Source organism: Pneumocystis murina, assembly GCF_000349005.2.
Source record: "Pneumocystis murina B123 chromosome Unknown supercont1.1, whole genome shotgun sequence".
Taxonomy (NCBI): Eukaryota; Fungi; Ascomycota; class Pneumocystomycetes; order Pneumocystales; family Pneumocystaceae; genus Pneumocystis; species Pneumocystis murina.
Genome location: NW_017802359.1, coordinates 502,931 through 519,290, shown reverse-complemented (window position 1 = coordinate 519,290; position 16,360 = coordinate 502,931). Strand labels below are relative to the sequence as shown.

Genomic DNA, 16,360 nt, shown 5'->3' with positions numbered 1-16,360 from the left:
TAAGATTAAACGGATTTTTTACCAGAATTTCTAATTTATTTATTGTAATGGTTAAAAATATATTAAAAAATAAGGGTTTATATTGTTTTTCTTAGGAATTTTCTAAAAGAAAAAGGGTTAAAATAAAGTTAAATGTTATGTATTTTTTTTGTTTTCTATTTATATTTGGAAAAAAAAAAATAAGATAATATTGATTTGTATAAAGTAAGCTTATTTGTTTTTAAATAGGGTTATTTAGTAGAAAAAAAGATGATAGATTTATTTAAGTTTGTTTTACATAGTATTCGTTCAAGAGTTTCATTTCCTAGAACAAGGTTTTATGATGAGAGAAATGGGGTTTCTTTGGATCTTGCGTATATTACAGATAGAATTATTGTTATGTCTGCTCCTACATTGTTATTTCCAAAAAGGATTTATAGAAATAATCTTAAAGATGTTCTTCGGTTTTTAGAACAAAGGCATTCTGAAAATTGGGTAATTTTTGAATTTTGTAAGGAAGGCACGGGATATTCAGATAAGGATTTTCTTTTTAAAGGTATTTTTTGCTAGTATTTGTTTTTTTAGTTTATTAATATTTTAGTTTTTCATTATCCTTTGTATGTTGGTTTTATATTGATATATTTACTTATTAAATATATAGTCCTGATCATGAACCTCCTCCTTTTAGAATTATACCAGAAATTGTGGATTCTATATCGAAATATATGAATGCTTCTGATGATAATGTGGTAGTATTTCATTGCAAAGCGGGAAAAGGACGGTCTGGTACAATTGCATGTTCCTATTTGATCTCAGAAGAAAAATTGACAGCAGAATCTGCTTTATCTAAATTTACGGAGGCTCGAATTCAAAAAGGACATGGTAATGGTATTACTATTTTATCTCAGAAACGCTATATTTTTTATGTTGAAAAATGGGTTTCAATGGGGAAAAAATATCAGGAATTAGATATTATAATTTCACAAATTGAAATTTTTACTGAGAACAAGAAAATTGGTTGTAAAATTTATGGATATAACGATGATAATAGAATTGACTGTCTTTATACTTTTTTACCTCCAGAAATAGTGATAAATAATTCTACAATGATTTTTACACCAACTATAAAGTTCATATCTAGGGAAGATATTTGTGTAGAAATTTATCATCAGTCTAGATTTAAAAAAAATGTTTTAAAAGCTCATTGCTGGTTTAATGTCTTTTTTGAAAGAGATGCTGGTCAAACCGAAGGGATCTTTTCAGTTGACTTTGAAAATTGTGATTATTTAAAAACCACTTGTAGAGATAAATCAAAATTATTTGACAAGTTTATTTTAAAATGGAAAATTTTTTAAATTACCTTATAATCAAGGGCTATAAATGATTTACATTCATTTATAAGAAGGCTTATTTTATATACTTATAAACTATATTTCTTTACAAAAGCAAATTAACACGACTTGTCGAAAAAATAAAAACATTAAAAAAATAGAAAATATAAGAAATTAGCTTTGATCTATCTAGATTAATTTTTCAGGATCTTTGATTTTTTTACTTTATTATAGGAAATTTTATGAGTTGTATGGAATATTTATAAAAGAAGTATTTTTGACTGTTGATTATGATATCGGATATATTAACATCTGATAATAAATATATTAAGGATTCATTGATTACAGAATCAATGAAAGAAGAGGAAATGAAGATGATTGGTAGTTCTATTGATGGGCCTCAGAAAGAACAAGTTGATATTTATTTTTATGGATGTTATGGATTGTAACTATGATAATAGGAAAAAATGGAGCCTAAAATAGTGATGGATGATAAAGGAATTGATAGACTTAAATTTCTTCTAGAGAAATCTAAGATTTATACATCTATTCTTAGTGAAAAATTGAAAAAACGAGTTAAGGATAATGAAATACAAAAGAAATTTATATCTTTAGAAAAAAAAGAGATCAAAAGTGAATTTTCTGATTTAGATTTATTAGATCATTCTGAAGTATCTGAAAAGAAAGAAAAAGATAAATTAGTTTCCAAAAAAAATAATGTTTCAGTAAAAAAAACAGCTAAGTCAAAACATGGTCATGGAAGTCGTATTACAGATTATTTTACTATGAAAGTTGCAGAAACGTTATGTGAACCCGAGGAAAGTTATCAATCCAAAGACGATTTTGATATTGCTGATAAGACGTTATCTTTGATTTCTCAACCGAAATTAGTTACTGGATGTGTTTTACGTGATTATCAGCTCGCTGGTGTAGAATGGTTGGCATCACTTTATGAAAATGGTTTAAATGGTATCCTTGCAGACGAAATGGGTTTAGGTAAAACGCTTCAAACTATTTCATTCTTAGCTTTTTTGCGTGAAAAAGGTACTTATGGGCCGTTCTTAATTGCTGCTCCTTTGTCAACCATTAGTAACTGGGTTTTTGAGTTTAGAAAGTAAGCATATGTTTACTAGATGAAATGTATTTATTTTTTTTAGATTTGCTCCCGAAATTCCCGTTCTTTTGTACCATGGATCTAAACAAGAACGTTCAAGCCTTCGAAAAAGTAAAATGGGAATGATGCATCCTGATTTTCCTATTGTTGTAACTTCATATGAAGTGATTATGAATGATAAGTTGTATTTGAAGCGTTACCAATGGAAATATATTGTAGTGGATGAAGGGCATCGTATTAAGAACCTAAATTGTAAATTGATACGGGAACTTAAAAGCTATGATTCTGCAAATCGATTGTTGTTAACTGGTACTCCTCTTCAAAATAATTTAACAGAGCTTTGGAGCTTGCTTAATTTCCTTTTGCCTGATATTTTTGATGATTTAGATTCTTTTCAGAGTTGGTTTGATTTTTCTGCATTTCAAGATAAAAAGGATGAAGAGACCTTATTGAAAAGTATGGATGTTGTATCTACTCTTCATTGTATTTTAAAACCATTTCTTCTTCGTCGTTTAAAAGCTGATGGTTTGCGTTAAATTATTTTCTTGCTAGAAATTAATATATTATTAGTGGAACAGTCTGTTTCAAAGAAGAGGGAATATATCCTTTATTCTCCTATGACAATTTATCAAAATGAACTTTATAATGCTATTTTGAATAAAGATGTTAGAAGTTTTTTGATGAAAAAGCATTCTAGTGGTTTTACTAGTGATGAGGTTTTAGGAGTAGATAATGAAGAGCAAAATATTCAAAGTTCTTGTGTTTCGAAATCTATTAAGATTAATAGACGTTCTGTTCCTCGAAGAAATCGGTCTAGGATTTCATATAGTGAATTAAGGGATGACGAATCTTCTGATAGCTTAGATAGATGGTTGTATAATGGAGATGAAAAAAAACATAAGTCCTTATATAAAGAAAATCTTGGTATTTATTTATTTATTTTTTATTCTTCTATTTTAATGATCCTAGAAAATAATGTTTCTCAGTTAAAATTGCAGAATCTCATTATGCAGTTAAGAAAAGTTTGCAATCATCCTGTAAGCATTTGTTTTTGTTTGGTATATATTTTTATTAATTATTAGTATATGATAGGTTTTCATACTTATTTTGATGCAGATAAGCTTTTGGTTGATGAAAATATTGTAAATATGTCTGGGAAAATGTTATTATTACAACGTCTTCTTCCTACTCTTTTTGAAGATAATCATAAAGTTTTAATTTTTAGTCAATTTACAAAAATGCTTGATATTATCGAGTTATGGGCAGTTAATATGCAAAACTGGGAAATATGTCGAATAGATGGTCTTACTAAGCAAAATGAAAGGGAAAGACAAATAGAGGATTTTTATGAAAATCCTAATATAAAATTATTTCTATTATCTACTAGAGCTGGTGGATTAGGTATCAATCTTACAGTAGCAGATACAGTAATTATTTTTGATTCAGATTGGAATCCACAGCAAGATCTTCAAGCTCAAGACCGAGTTCATCGTATTGGTCAGGATAAGGTAATTGATTTTCATTTGTTTATTCATATTAATTCATTGTTTAGCCTGTTATTGTATATCGTTTGGTTTCTGCAAATACTGTTGAGGAAAAAATATTGGAAAGAGCTAACTCAAAACGATGTCTTGAGAAGCTTGTTATTCAAAAAGGAAAATTTAAATCGCTTATGTCGATATCATCTAAAGATGATGAAGAGGAACTAACTTCAATGCTTTTATTTGAAGATGCGAAGAAAATTGTTGTAAAAGGGAAAGATGATGAAATTCTTTCTAATGAAGACTTGAAAAGTCTTTTAGATAGAAGTGACGATGCATATAAAATTTCAGAGAAGAGCACTTCATGTGTAAATTATCGAATTGTGAATTAAAAAAGTTATATAAAGTAACAATAAATCGATCATTTTCTATGATTATGAAAAAATGTTTATAATGTATTCATTTTAAATTATATTATTTGTTTAATGACCTTAATTCTCGTCTAAGCATGCTGTAAAAACTTTCGAATATTATTTTATCAATTCCTTTAATCCACAAAACTTTTAGAAGAATTGCATGTTCTGCATTAGTTTGTGGTACTATTTCTAAACGGAATTTGAAATTTACGTCTAGTGAATTTTCAGAGTTTTTTTTAGAAATTTGTCTTCTAGAAGATCTTGACCATAGATTTCCAGGAGTCTCTCCATTTCCAATATATTCATTGTTCCATGTAAAATTAATATTAAATTTTTTTATAATAGATGAAATTTTTTGTCTTAAATTCTCAATTGTAGTATCTAATTTAATAATTACCATTGTTAATGACGAACCTAAATGTCTTAGTGATTTTGTTAATGGTCGAACATAATGCTGGAAAAGATTAGTTATAGTTAATAATAAATATAAAAAAAACATTAGGTGCTCTCATATCCGTAAATGACCATCCTATAACCCAGCGACGTGTATTGCCCCCAACTGGTAGTTCATTTATAACATAGTTATTTATCTAATTTCTTTTAAAAATATATAATCATAAAAAAAATGATTGAAACTTGTATTTCTTTGAGATGCTCTATAATTTTCGTAACATTTGAAAGTTTTCCTAACATAGTAGTATACCAATTTACACGTTCTTTCAGAACACAACTTTCTTTCAGCATTCTTTTAACGAATGCAACTTCTCCTCCAGGAGTAACCATTTCTATTAATGAACCAGTACATGACTATAATTAATTATCAATTAATCATAATTCTGAAAAAAAGTACACTGAATGGTTCTTTTGATTTTAGTCGAGAAGATGTAAGTATTTCTTCTTCCGAACCATAAAATGGTGGATTACACATGCAAAAGTCTATCCTTTTAAATATGAGATATGTTTTCAATGTAAAATAATAATAAACTTTGATATATTTAATTCATCCAATGGTATTAAGGTTGAATATTTTGCTGTATCAACTATTTTTATCTGATTATCTAGACAATTTCTTTTAACATTCTCACGAGCAAGCTCTAATGAAAGCTCATCAATATCTATAAAAGATAAAAAAATGCTTTCCATATATTTAAATAAAAAATACCTGTTGCATAGAAAAACCAATTTGGTCTTTGAGAACAACATAAAAGAGGATATATACATACTGAACCTGTCCCTCTGAAAATTAATGACTTTTAAATAATTATAAGATTCTTACATATCAAATGCAACTACTTTTTTCTTTTCATCACAATTAACAAAATCAATTAATTCTTGGATCCATAAAATATATGCAAATCTTGTAATATTAATATATAGAGAGACTGAATATATTTAAAAAAAAAACCTGTTGGGTACCTGATCTTGATTATTATATTTTAACAAATCATATCACTTACAGGTGGACATAAGCGTTTTTCATGTAAAAAAATATCAATTTTAAAGTCATGTTTCAATAGACATTTTGTTACTTCTCTATTTAATAAAAGCTCATTAATAATAATCGTATATTTTTATTTTTCTAAAAACCTTAATGCAGCTGGATTTTTGAAATTCACATGAGATTGATTATCAAGACTAATCTTTATAAGATAAAAAAATCATGATATATTTTCTTACAAAGGTTTTAAAGATGGATATTTTTCTGCCAATTCTGAAAAATTAGGTGGATTATCAAGGTAGAAATTATGATATGTCATGAAGTAGATTTGAAATTGTACGACTTAAAAAATTAGATATATTAATATATTTACAGAATTCTGTTTAATAGATAATATTATAAATGATTTTAAATCCCTTTTTATATCTGATGATTATTTTTTTTAATATATAAATTTTATCAAAAATTGAATATATTAAAAATCTAATATTGAATATGGGTATTTAAATAGCATGAATAATTGTCTTATTAGGAAGCAGGATAATGAAGTTTCCCAAAAAAAAGTTGTCGAAAATGTGTTTTAGAAATGAAAATGTTTTATAAATCGTGAAATATGTGAAAATGAAGAAAAAGATTAATATGTGATAAAGATATTAGTGAATATGAGGAAAATAAATGAGAATAGATGAATTTATTCGGTAACTTCTTCAATTTCTTCAGATATAACCCTAACAATAATAAAAAAAATGTAATAATTTAAAAAAAGGAACTTACACTTCAATAATTTTCTTTATATACTTTTCTTTTTTTTCTTCTTTTGTATCTGTAACAATTCCAAGTTCTTTCTTTTCTTTTTCTAAATTACTAATTACTTTGCTTCTCCAGGCATTCCATTCTTCTAGCAATCGTCTGCGATGGGCAATAAGTTCTTTATTAGCAGTATTTTGTTCTTGTACATCTTCTTTTTCGAATGCACGAGAATACTCTTTTAAGTTTTTACGAATCTTTTTTTGTTGTTCTTTTGATAAGAGCGATGGAGGACGAGGGCGCCATAAAAGTTGTTTAAATCCTTCATTATGTTCTTCACGGAGTAATGAACCCTTAAAATCCCAAAGGCGATAACCATTTTCCATCTAAAAAGTTAAATATTAAAATTTATATAAATGATTAAAGATACTCTATGACGCCAAATTGAGACACTTGACGTTAAATATCTTCCTGAAGGATCCCATTCAATATCTGTTACACCATAATGTTCTGCTGTCCCCATGAGCTGCAAGTTGGCATTTAAATCTTTGTCTGTATCTTTTTTTTCACCCTCAAAATCTAAGTCCCAGAATTCAATGTCAAAATTAGTAGCATTTCCTAAAGTTGCAGCCACAATAAAGCGACCATTAGGTGCCCAATAAAGACTATTGCATGTTTTTTTAGTAAAAGTTCCTATATTTTTTAGCATACTTTAAGGATTTAAATTGTATTTACGAATCAATTTAAAATTTCCATTAGATCCTTTTGATTTTTCTGTGCAATAAAATGATAAGGAGTTCTTGACATTAATTAATGGTCCTTGGCAAAAATTAGAATCACTAGTTGTAATTAAAGCAAAACGATCTCCATTAGGTTCCCATGCGAAATTAATGACTACATCTTTAATTTCAATGACTTCAACAGGAATATTTTTTTCATGTATTCGAAATATTTCAAGATTTGTAAATGTAGACTTTTTTGTTTTTGTATGTCGATCTACTTTTACACATAAAAGATTTCCTTGCGATTGCCAGTGAAGTTTGCAATCAGAAACATTAAAAAGATTTTTTGTTCTGATTGTTTCTTTGGAAGGAATACTTAACAAACCAGTACGTGCAGGTTGGTTGTTAATTTCAGGAGTCCAATAACATAGTAAATACTCTTTGTTTCCTTTCTTATCTTCTAATTTTGAAGGAGACCATTCAAAATCAACTACTCCGTCTATCTTTATGTGTTTTTTTCCAACAAGTGTCATACTAGGTGTTTCGTAAACAGAAATATGTTGTCCGGGTGTTACCTTCGCAAAATATGAGCCATCTGAACTCCATTTATACATTGGCCATGTTATTTTTCGAGGTACTTCATCTGTATCAGTACCAGATGATATTGATGTATTAAACGACTTTAATAGTACTCCTGTTTTTATATCCCATATTATAATACTTTTTCCCTCATCTTCGGAACCAAAAGTAAGTCTCCCAGGATGATCTTCAGGATAACAGGGAATAGGCTCATTTGACCATGTTACAAGATATCTTTCACATGGGCTAAAATCTATAAGTTTAACTGAAGGATGAGGAAAACGTGCAATTTTTCCCCACGACTCTCCACCCCATAGCTGGATTCCAGGACGGTGAAAGGATGCTAGATATGTTCCAAGAGGTGACCAATGAATATAAGTTTCTGTCCAATTCTAGAAAATCTAAGAAACTTCGATATAGAATAAGGAAAATACTATTCTATGAATAATAGATTCTGGTGCTTCTGATTTCTGGTTCCAATAAATTCCAACATCGTCTCCTTTGTACATAACCCATTGATCTCTAGCTTTTGGATCAATAAGCCAGCTATAAAGATTTTTCTAAAAAAATAAGTATAATGTAAAAAAAAAAAAAAGAAGTTACATTCTCATAGGCTTTTTCTTCTAAAGTTTCCTTATATTCTTCATCAAATGCTAAGGCTGTTTCAACATCTGTAAATTTATTAATCAGAAACGTATGAGCCTTGTCTAATTTTTTCCCATTAAACGCCTTAATTGCTGCTTCTGCTTCTTTTTGAGTTTGATAACTCATAAAAAGATATCTTTTTAAAATATAAGATCTCTATTTTTAAATGAATATCTGATACCCTTTAGAAAAAAGTACCCCATTCCTTTCTTCCATTGGCATAAAAATTCTTTCTTCATTAATTTTTCCTACTGTAGAAAACTGTTTCTTTAAAATTTTAAGAAGCGCTTCCCTCTTTTCCTCTGGAACTTGAGGAATTCCATCTACAATAATTAACGGTCCAAAATCTTGTTTAAAAGGAATATGATATTTTGCTTCCAAGTCCGAAAAATCAATTTCATCATCAATAGATGACTCTAAATAATCTTTAGACTCTTCTTGATCTTCTAAATCCTCTTTTTTCTCATTATTGTTCAGATTCATCTCGTCTCTAATAGTTATATCACAATTAGGTGAAATTTGTTCTAAATTATCTCGTTTTTTTTTTAAATCTGACTGAAACACTTCCACCTTTTCTTCCATTTATTGTTATCTATTTAAATGATAAAATTCACTGCTTTTTGTGCAAAAGGAAACCTTTTTTGTCGAAGAGAAAGTTGTCTGCAGCTTGCTAGGTTCAGGTTTTAACTAGGGTTGGGTTAAGACTTACCTTCTCAACAAGTTTTTTTTTGAAGAAAAGGTTTTATTTGATTTAATTATATTATCTTTGATTTTGGTATTTTTTTTTTTTTTTTAGATTGTTGCTAAAGGTATTTTATAGAAACTTTAATATTTAAGTCTATATTGGAGTATTTCATATAAAAATGGATGCTAAACAACCAGTAAAATTGGCAAGAGTAACTAAGGTTATTGGCCGAACAGGAAGGTATAATATTTGTATTTAATATGGTAATGGGGCTGATAAAATTAGTCGTGGAGGTGTGACTCAAGTACGAGTTGAATTTATGGATGATACAACAAGAAGTATTATTCGTAATGTCAAAGTATTTTATATATACTATATAAGAAGGTAGATGGTTTAATAAAGATATAGGGCCCTGTTAGAGAAGATGATATATTGTGTTTACTTGAATCTGAAAGAGAAGCACGTCGATTAAGATAAATAAGCAGGGGATGGAGAGATGATTAGGAATTTTGTTTAATAAAAGTAAGGATGATGATATTTGTATTTATGTATTTTTTCTTCCAAAAAAATAAATTTTGATATTTTAAAAGCATCTTTCCGTAGCCTTTTGCAATTATTTAGTGATTATTTTGTTCCTGTTTGCGTGCGTTAGTGGATAGCCAATATCGTAAAAGCTGATCGCCATATTGCTGCATTTCTTTAAGTGGTATCATAAGTCTGAAATCATTCATTAATAAGAATTGTAGTTCAAGGTGATTAAGTTCTGATAGGGGCAATCCTCCGACCTTTATTATATAAAAATAATGTATATATTGTATAAAATGTATATATTACCTTTGCATAGCGAGAATTTGTGTAAAAGATATCGCTGAAAAATTTGGAAGCAACAGTAATACCAGCAATAATAAGACGATGAATGTTATAGCTATCGATAACAAAAATAGGTGTTGGTTCGTTTTTTGAAGAAAGTTTAGATAGTCTGCTATTAGATTGGCGACTCATACGATCAAAGTAAACAAGAAGACTAAGGAAAACTTCATTGGTTGCTGGACAGTATTTCAGAATACGAACAAGATAAGCATAAATAGATATAGATGGTATGTTTCTTGCGTGAAAAGAGAGTAAAAGAATTGAATTAGGTGACTGCGATGATGATAATCGATAATTACGAGTATGATGAAGATGATCATTAGACTGTGTAATTTTAAGAAGAAGAGATGAAAGCATTTGAAGAATATTTTGAATAGGATGATTAGCAATATCAAGATGATGAGTTATTCTTGGAAATGATGATGGTGAAATACTTGAAGATGCAATCGTAGCTTGTGATGAAACTGTTTCAACACTGCTAGGCTGTGCTATCATAGATGGATATTTTGAAACATAACGATGCATCTGAGTATTATTCGTCGAATTCGTGTTTCCACGTTGTTCCTCATTGTTTGTAAATGACGTTAAATGATTTGATTCTGTATGATGTAAAATATCTGCATTTATTGAATATCGTGTCATAAAATCGGTTGGCTTCACTGTCTTTTTTGAAAGCTTTGAACATATCTCCCTTTTATGACAGTCCCCATACGGATAACTCAATTTTGGAGATTCTGAATCAATAATTGTGGTCATATAATCGACCGCTCCTGTTTCTTCTAATAGTTATATTATCATTTTTCTTTCTTAAATAATGTTATTTCTTCTGAAAAAAAGTTTTTTTTCTTTTGCTTACATCTAGTATGATATTTTATTCATTTCACTTAGTCTTTATTCTTTTTTTATTAAGTTTTTTATCTCCCACCTCTTATTGGGAGCTTCGGATCAGTCCAACTCACCGAGAATCTATGATATATATATGTAAAAGATAGAAAATAAAAAATATGTGAAAATATGTATAAATTAAGTAGTAGTGTATATAGATAATATATTTTATATACATAAATATCCAAAAGAAAAAAAAAGATATAATTATATTGCATGTTTTTTCAGATAGATTATTTGAAAAATGATTGAGATATTTTTAAAAATGAATGAAAGAAGACAGTATTAAAAAATAAGGACCTTTTTCGGAATATGATTTCTTAAATATTTGGTATTTGATTATTTTCTTGTGAAAAAAAAAGGCGTTCGACACCGTCTTTTGTGATGACTGCCATACGAATGACCCCTCTAAAAATAAAAATAAATATAAGATGTATGTGGATAAATGATGTGTTACCCGCTGCTTCCATCTCTTTTTATAGCAAGAGATACAGCTATAATGATAAATATGAAAAAAGTTGTATATTAATGAATACCTTGTTTAAGAAATTCAATTCCTTCTTCTTTAGACATATCTGGAGTAAATGATTTATCGCAAAATCCATAAATGTACTAGAAAGTTCAATAAAAGAATTTAAAGAAAAAAGAAATTGATACACTTGATCCTGACCCGCCGATGGCTATGTTTTGTTGATGAATACTACCTCCTAATGGAATAGAATAGATGTCACCGCCTTTTTCGTCATCAAAACCAGCAACAATTAATCCTGCGGTAAGAATATCTTTATTTTGGTAGCAAATTTCTGCTGCTAGATTTGCTGCGATTTCTACGCTAGGAGGTTTATTATTTTGGATTCTACAAGGAGTTATTAGATAAAAAACATGTATTTTTTTTACGCGTAAAGAGATAAATGATGGCGTAATACATCAGAAATGGCTTGTGTATCTAAATGTAATAAGTGATATAATAGTAAAAAAAAAAAATTTACCCGCTGCTGAACCTGAACGACAACACCAAATTTTTCCATAAAGCTTTGTAAGTTTGTCTGATACTCTATTGACAATTGTTTGTCCCATTGTTGTACGAGAATCTGCTGCAATAATCACTCCATCTATAAATTTGATGGCTGCAATGGTTGTTCCTAATTGTATTTCTTCTTTCTAAATAAATTAGAAAATTCATTAATTCTGCTCTCATGCCTTTTGTTTATTTATATTGGTTCTGGGGTTTAACATAGTTTTTTAATATTTTGCTTCAATATTTAGAGTCTCGTAGAAAATAGTTTGATATATATTGGTTAAAAATAATATAAAATTTATGATATATTCAATTCTTTGATGTTTATAGTTTCTTTTCTAGATTTTTTGACTTTTGATTAGTTTATATTTATAATAAATTGATTTTTTTTAAATAAAAAGATATATAGATGTTTTACATATTACTTTGAGAGTATTGAGATAAGTTTTTAAATAACTTTTTTTATAGAAAAAATAAAAAATAATGTTGTTTGTGTATAAAATTATAAGTTTTTATTTAGTAGTTTAGGTTAATATAGGTAAATTGGTCTTGAAATAAGTGAGTTTTATGTTGATTAATGAAAAATTATAATTAATAATGAAAATTTAGAATAATATTTTGTTTTTGTAAATTTTATTATAGGAATTGTTTTCTTTTGATTTATTTTTATAAATTTAGAGTTCAGTGAGAATATAGTAAAACATTTAATCTCCAGTGTTTTAAAAAAAAAATATTATAAAAAATGGATTGCAATTTTTTTAGCAATATATTTAAATATTGAATGAATATGGTTGTTTTTTATGATTAAAAGATATTTTTTGTTAATTTTTTCTTTATATTATGATTAGATGAAAAAAATTGTCTATTTACATCCAATTTATTATTATAGATTAATAGATCTTTCTTATTCTTTAAGTATTTTTGAAATTTGAAAAAAAAAGTCTTTATCTAATTGATTTAAACATATGTGCTTATTTTTCAAATAGTATTGTAAAAATATTATTAATTACATTTAAATATAAATTTGAAGTTTTTTAATGTTTAAAATGATATATATATAGATAATAAACAATTATTTTATAATTTTAAACAAATTATAACTTTTGAAAAAAAAAATTAGTTTATTTTAGAGATTTTAATTAATATCTCCTATAAGATTCTTGAAATCTATTTTTTTTAATGAAGTATTTTCTCATGAATCAAATAAATCGATAGGTTTTCTTATAAAATTAGGTTATGTATATATAAATATGTTCAAAAGGTTATTTATATTAAAATGAATTTAATAAATATTGGCATTAGTGTTTTTATTGGCAGTAAGTTTTTTTTTAAAAAAAAATTGACTTATATATAGTTATCACTTTTACTGTTTTTTCTATTTATTATTTACAATTTCGTTTTATATATCTATCATGGGTTCCTATGGGGTCTCGTACCCGAGTAGAACGACCTGATGCTTATCAAATTCCTTATGAAGAGGTTACACTTTCTACACCAGATGGTATTTCACTTCATGCATATCTTTTAATTCATAACGATTCACGTCCTACTCTTATTTATTTTCATGCAAATGCAGGCAATATGGTTTTTTCTTTATCTTAAATGTTATTTCGTTTTTTATTTATTATCTAGGGACATCGTCTTCCCATTGTTAAACGTCTTTATTATGATGTACAATGTAATGTCTTGATTTTTTCTTATAGAGGGTTTTTCTTTTAATATTTGGATACTATGTTTATAATTTTAGATACGGTCATAGCACTGGATTTCCTTCAGAAAAAGGCATTAAAATTGATTCTTTAACAGTTCTTAATTATGTTCATCAACATCCAGTACTTTCAAAAACATCAATCATTGCATATGGACAATCCCTTGGTGGTGCAATTGCTATTCAGAGTGTTTCTGCGTGTCAGGATAAAGTTTATAATATCATAATTATTAAAAATAATTAATGTCCATATAGTATTCTGCATTAATTATCGAAAATACTTTTCTTTCTATTCCTAGGCTTATATTAGAGTATATTATACTCTTTTTTCAAAAATTCTGCTGATTTTTAGTACAATGCCTTATATGTATATAATTAAAGGATTATTTCATCAATATTGGTCTTCTGAAAAATTGATTTCCTCTATAACTGACATTCCAATTCTTTTTCTTTCAGGAAAAAAAGATGAAATAGTACCTTTCGATCATATGTATTCTCTTTATCAACTTTCTAGAACTAAAAAGATTCTTAAAATTTTTCAGGATGGTAAACATAATGACACTGTATTTTTCATTAGCTTTTTTATTCTTTTTTTTTATTATTTTTAGATCATTCAACCTGGCTATTTTGAAACTATCTCTTCATTTTTAAAACAAAATCATTTATATTAATTTTTTTATATAATACTATTTTACAATTTTTATGAGTTTATATAACTTCATTTTATGCATTTTTCTTCGAATTTAATACAAATCTATTATATACTTCTTATAAAGCTCGAAATCTTAACCTAATTTTTTATTTTATCATTTTAATATTTATAATTTTTATGCTACGGATAATATTTGTTTTAGAATTATAATATTAGATTTGAGACTAAGGAAAGACAAATAAGTGTAAAATGGATGAAGTCGCGCTTTCTCATGAGAAAAACGGTCGAAAGAGTGACCAGTTTGACTTAACTGGTTCTCATAGCCAACGTAAATTGGATAAGCTGGGATCAGCAAGTTTTATGTATGTATTATTGTAAGATTAAAAGGTCTTTTTAAGATATTTAGATCGTCTGTATCTAATCTTTTGAATACTATTATTGGTGATATATATTGTATTATATGTATTTTAACTGATATTTGTTAAGGTGCAGGAGTATTAGGTAAGAGTATTTTGGAGTAGGTAAATAGGGGTTGATGGGTTCATTAGCAATGCCTTATGCTTTGTCATCAACGGGTATTCTGGGTGGTATTATTATTCTTTTTATATCAGCTATAACAAGTGGACTTGGACTTTATTTTCTCGCAGGTTGTGCATTAAAATTGAAGCGTGGGGAGGCATCATTTCATAAAATAACAGACATTACGTTTCCTTCTGTCTCATTTCTTGTAATAAGTTCTTTTATAAGTGAAATAATGGTATTGATTTTTCTAGTTTGATGCAATAATTGCAGTTAAATGTTTTGGTGTAACTGTAACCTATTTAATTTTGATTGGAGATGTTATGCCGCAAGTTATACGGATGATCAAGTCAGACTTGTCGGATACATCTTTTTTAATTAGTAGGCATTTCTGGATCACAATATTTATGTATTTTTTACTAGTATTAATATTTATAACTAAAATGGTAGGGCTTTCATAACACCTTTTATGTTTCTTCGTCGTCTTGATTCTTTACGTTATATATCTATTGTTTCTCTTTTTTCTATCAGTTATTTGACAATAATTGTTATTAAATATTTTTTTCAAAGGAATGTTTGGAATTCTGATGTAGAGGTCCATTTTCTTAAAGGAAAAGGGATTAATGCTATTATATCTTCAGTATCTGTTTTTATATTTGCTTATAATTGTCATGAGAATGTATGATCTTTAAAAATTTTAATATTTGCTTATTTTTTTTAGATGTTTACTATTGTTAATGAAATTCGTGATAACAGTAGAAAAAATATTGCTAAAGTTATTTTTACTTCTATTGGGTTATCTTCAATTCTCTTTCTTCTATTAGCAATACTTGGATATCTTACTTTCGGTATTATTAATATATATTATGAATTTCGTTATCTAATATATCTTTTAGGTGTTCTTGTTCCGGAAAATATCATTTTAGGATGTTTGTCTCCTTGAAATTTATTTTTTCTTTTCTAAATGCAATAGATGAATATTCTGTTGCTACGACCATCGCAAGAGTTGCTGTCATTGTTGTTATTATGTTCTCATATCCTCTCCAAGGTTATCCGTGTCGAGTAAATTTGGATTATGCTTTATCTTGGAATCCTAAATCTCGCAGACCTATTAACAGGATTACATCTGAAATGAGGTTTTTTTTTTATCTATAAAATTTGTTAATATTATTAGTAATTTACGATTTAATATACTTACTTGCATGATTATTGTGTTTTCATACCTTCTTGCTATGACTATACGTTCTTTCGAAAGAGTTTTATCATATGTTGGATCTATAGGGTCAACAGCAACTTCCTTTATTCTTCCAGGGCTATATTATAGCAAACTAGTATACACTGAGGATATTTTATATAGCAAAGATGATCAGGATAATCGAGAAATCGAGAATAGGAGCAGTTTATTGAATAAATCAAGATTTTCAAAGGCATGGTATTCAAAAATGGCTGCTATATCATTGGCTGTTTTTGGTATTATTGTTGCATTAATCTCTTTTATATCAAATATACTTTATACTGTTCAAGGTCGTTGAAAGAGATACTGTATTATATTGAACAGATTATAAGAATGG

The 16,360-nt window shown here is 27.5% G+C and overlaps 9 protein-coding genes across 9 annotated transcripts; 5 read left to right on the top strand and 4 right to left on the bottom strand.

Annotated features, from left to right (window-relative positions):
* The first annotated feature begins 122 nt into the window (after positions 1-122).
* Positions 123-1,719, top strand: PNEG_00524 (hypothetical protein). The gene is made up of 3 exons (XM_007874221.1): positions 123-535; positions 581-596; positions 641-1,719. The coding sequence occupies exons 1-3, from the start codon at positions 250-252 to the stop codon at positions 1,332-1,334; spliced, it is 996 nt and encodes a 331-aa protein (XP_007872412.1). The 5' UTR covers positions 123-249; the 3' UTR covers positions 1,335-1,719.
* Positions 1,720-1,777: 58 nt separating this feature from the next.
* PNEG_00523 (hypothetical protein) lies at positions 1,778-4,297 on the top strand (the record flags this gene model as incomplete). Its single annotated transcript, XM_007874220.1, has 6 exons — positions 1,778-2,424; positions 2,468-2,949; positions 2,995-3,348; positions 3,394-3,461; positions 3,507-3,932; positions 3,977-4,297. 6 exons carry the CDS (start codon positions 1,778-1,780, stop codon positions 4,295-4,297), a joined length of 2,298 nt encoding a protein of 765 aa, XP_007872411.1.
* An 82-nt stretch (positions 4,298-4,379) lies between these two features.
* Positions 4,380-6,078, bottom strand: PNEG_00522 (hypothetical protein; the record flags this gene model as incomplete). The annotated part of the gene is made up of 11 exons (XM_007874219.1): positions 4,380-4,775; positions 4,819-4,911; positions 4,958-5,128; positions 5,172-5,262; positions 5,307-5,436; positions 5,484-5,557; positions 5,598-5,678; positions 5,727-5,737; positions 5,779-5,854; positions 5,909-5,956; positions 5,999-6,078. 11 exons carry the CDS (start codon positions 6,076-6,078, stop codon positions 4,380-4,382), a joined length of 1,251 nt encoding a protein of 416 aa, XP_007872410.1.
* Positions 6,079-6,450: 372 nt separating this feature from the next.
* Positions 6,451-9,034, bottom strand: PNEG_00521 (hypothetical protein; the record flags this gene model as incomplete). The annotated part of the gene is made up of 7 exons (XM_007874218.1): positions 6,451-6,487; positions 6,534-6,892; positions 6,937-7,199; positions 7,242-8,199; positions 8,242-8,367; positions 8,411-8,588; positions 8,634-9,034. 7 exons carry the CDS (start codon positions 9,032-9,034, stop codon positions 6,451-6,453), a joined length of 2,322 nt encoding a protein of 773 aa, XP_007872409.1.
* Positions 9,035-9,315: 281 nt separating this feature from the next.
* On the top strand, positions 9,316-9,614 carry PNEG_00520 (40S ribosomal protein S28; the record flags this gene model as incomplete). The annotated part of the gene is made up of 3 exons (XM_007874217.1): positions 9,316-9,377; positions 9,423-9,495; positions 9,546-9,614. The coding sequence occupies 3 exons, from the start codon at positions 9,316-9,318 to the stop codon at positions 9,612-9,614; spliced, it is 204 nt and encodes a 67-aa protein (XP_007872408.1).
* Positions 9,615-9,754: 140 nt separating this feature from the next.
* Positions 9,755-10,763, bottom strand: PNEG_00519 (hypothetical protein; the record flags this gene model as incomplete). Its single annotated transcript, XM_007874216.1, has 2 exons — positions 9,755-9,922; positions 9,972-10,763. 2 exons carry the CDS (start codon positions 10,761-10,763, stop codon positions 9,755-9,757), a joined length of 960 nt encoding a protein of 319 aa, XP_007872407.1.
* Positions 10,764-11,212: 449 nt separating this feature from the next.
* Positions 11,213-12,128, bottom strand: PNEG_00518 (hypothetical protein; the record flags this gene model as incomplete). Its single annotated transcript, XM_007874215.2, has 7 exons — positions 11,213-11,300; positions 11,350-11,386; positions 11,429-11,504; positions 11,550-11,748; positions 11,790-11,838; positions 11,882-12,053; positions 12,093-12,128. The coding sequence occupies 7 exons, from the start codon at positions 12,126-12,128 to the stop codon at positions 11,213-11,215; spliced, it is 657 nt and encodes a 218-aa protein (XP_007872406.1).
* A 1,058-nt stretch (positions 12,129-13,186) lies between these two features.
* On the top strand, positions 13,187-14,289 carry PNEG_00517 (hypothetical protein; the record flags this gene model as incomplete). Its single annotated transcript, XM_007874214.1, has 7 exons — positions 13,187-13,226; positions 13,265-13,494; positions 13,543-13,616; positions 13,658-13,829; positions 13,874-13,929; positions 13,971-14,181; positions 14,227-14,289. The coding sequence occupies 7 exons, from the start codon at positions 13,187-13,189 to the stop codon at positions 14,287-14,289; spliced, it is 846 nt and encodes a 281-aa protein (XP_007872405.1).
* A 213-nt stretch (positions 14,290-14,502) lies between these two features.
* PNEG_00516 (hypothetical protein) lies at positions 14,503-16,321 on the top strand (the record flags this gene model as incomplete). The annotated part of the gene is made up of 10 exons (XM_007874213.1): positions 14,503-14,632; positions 14,677-14,711; positions 14,757-14,771; positions 14,819-14,997; positions 15,044-15,198; positions 15,240-15,468; positions 15,511-15,637; positions 15,686-15,718; positions 15,763-15,925; positions 15,964-16,321. The coding sequence occupies exons 1-10, from the start codon at positions 14,520-14,522 to the stop codon at positions 16,319-16,321; spliced, it is 1,407 nt and encodes a 468-aa protein (XP_007872404.1). The 5' UTR covers positions 14,503-14,519.
* Between the last annotated feature and the right edge of the window lie 39 nt (positions 16,322-16,360).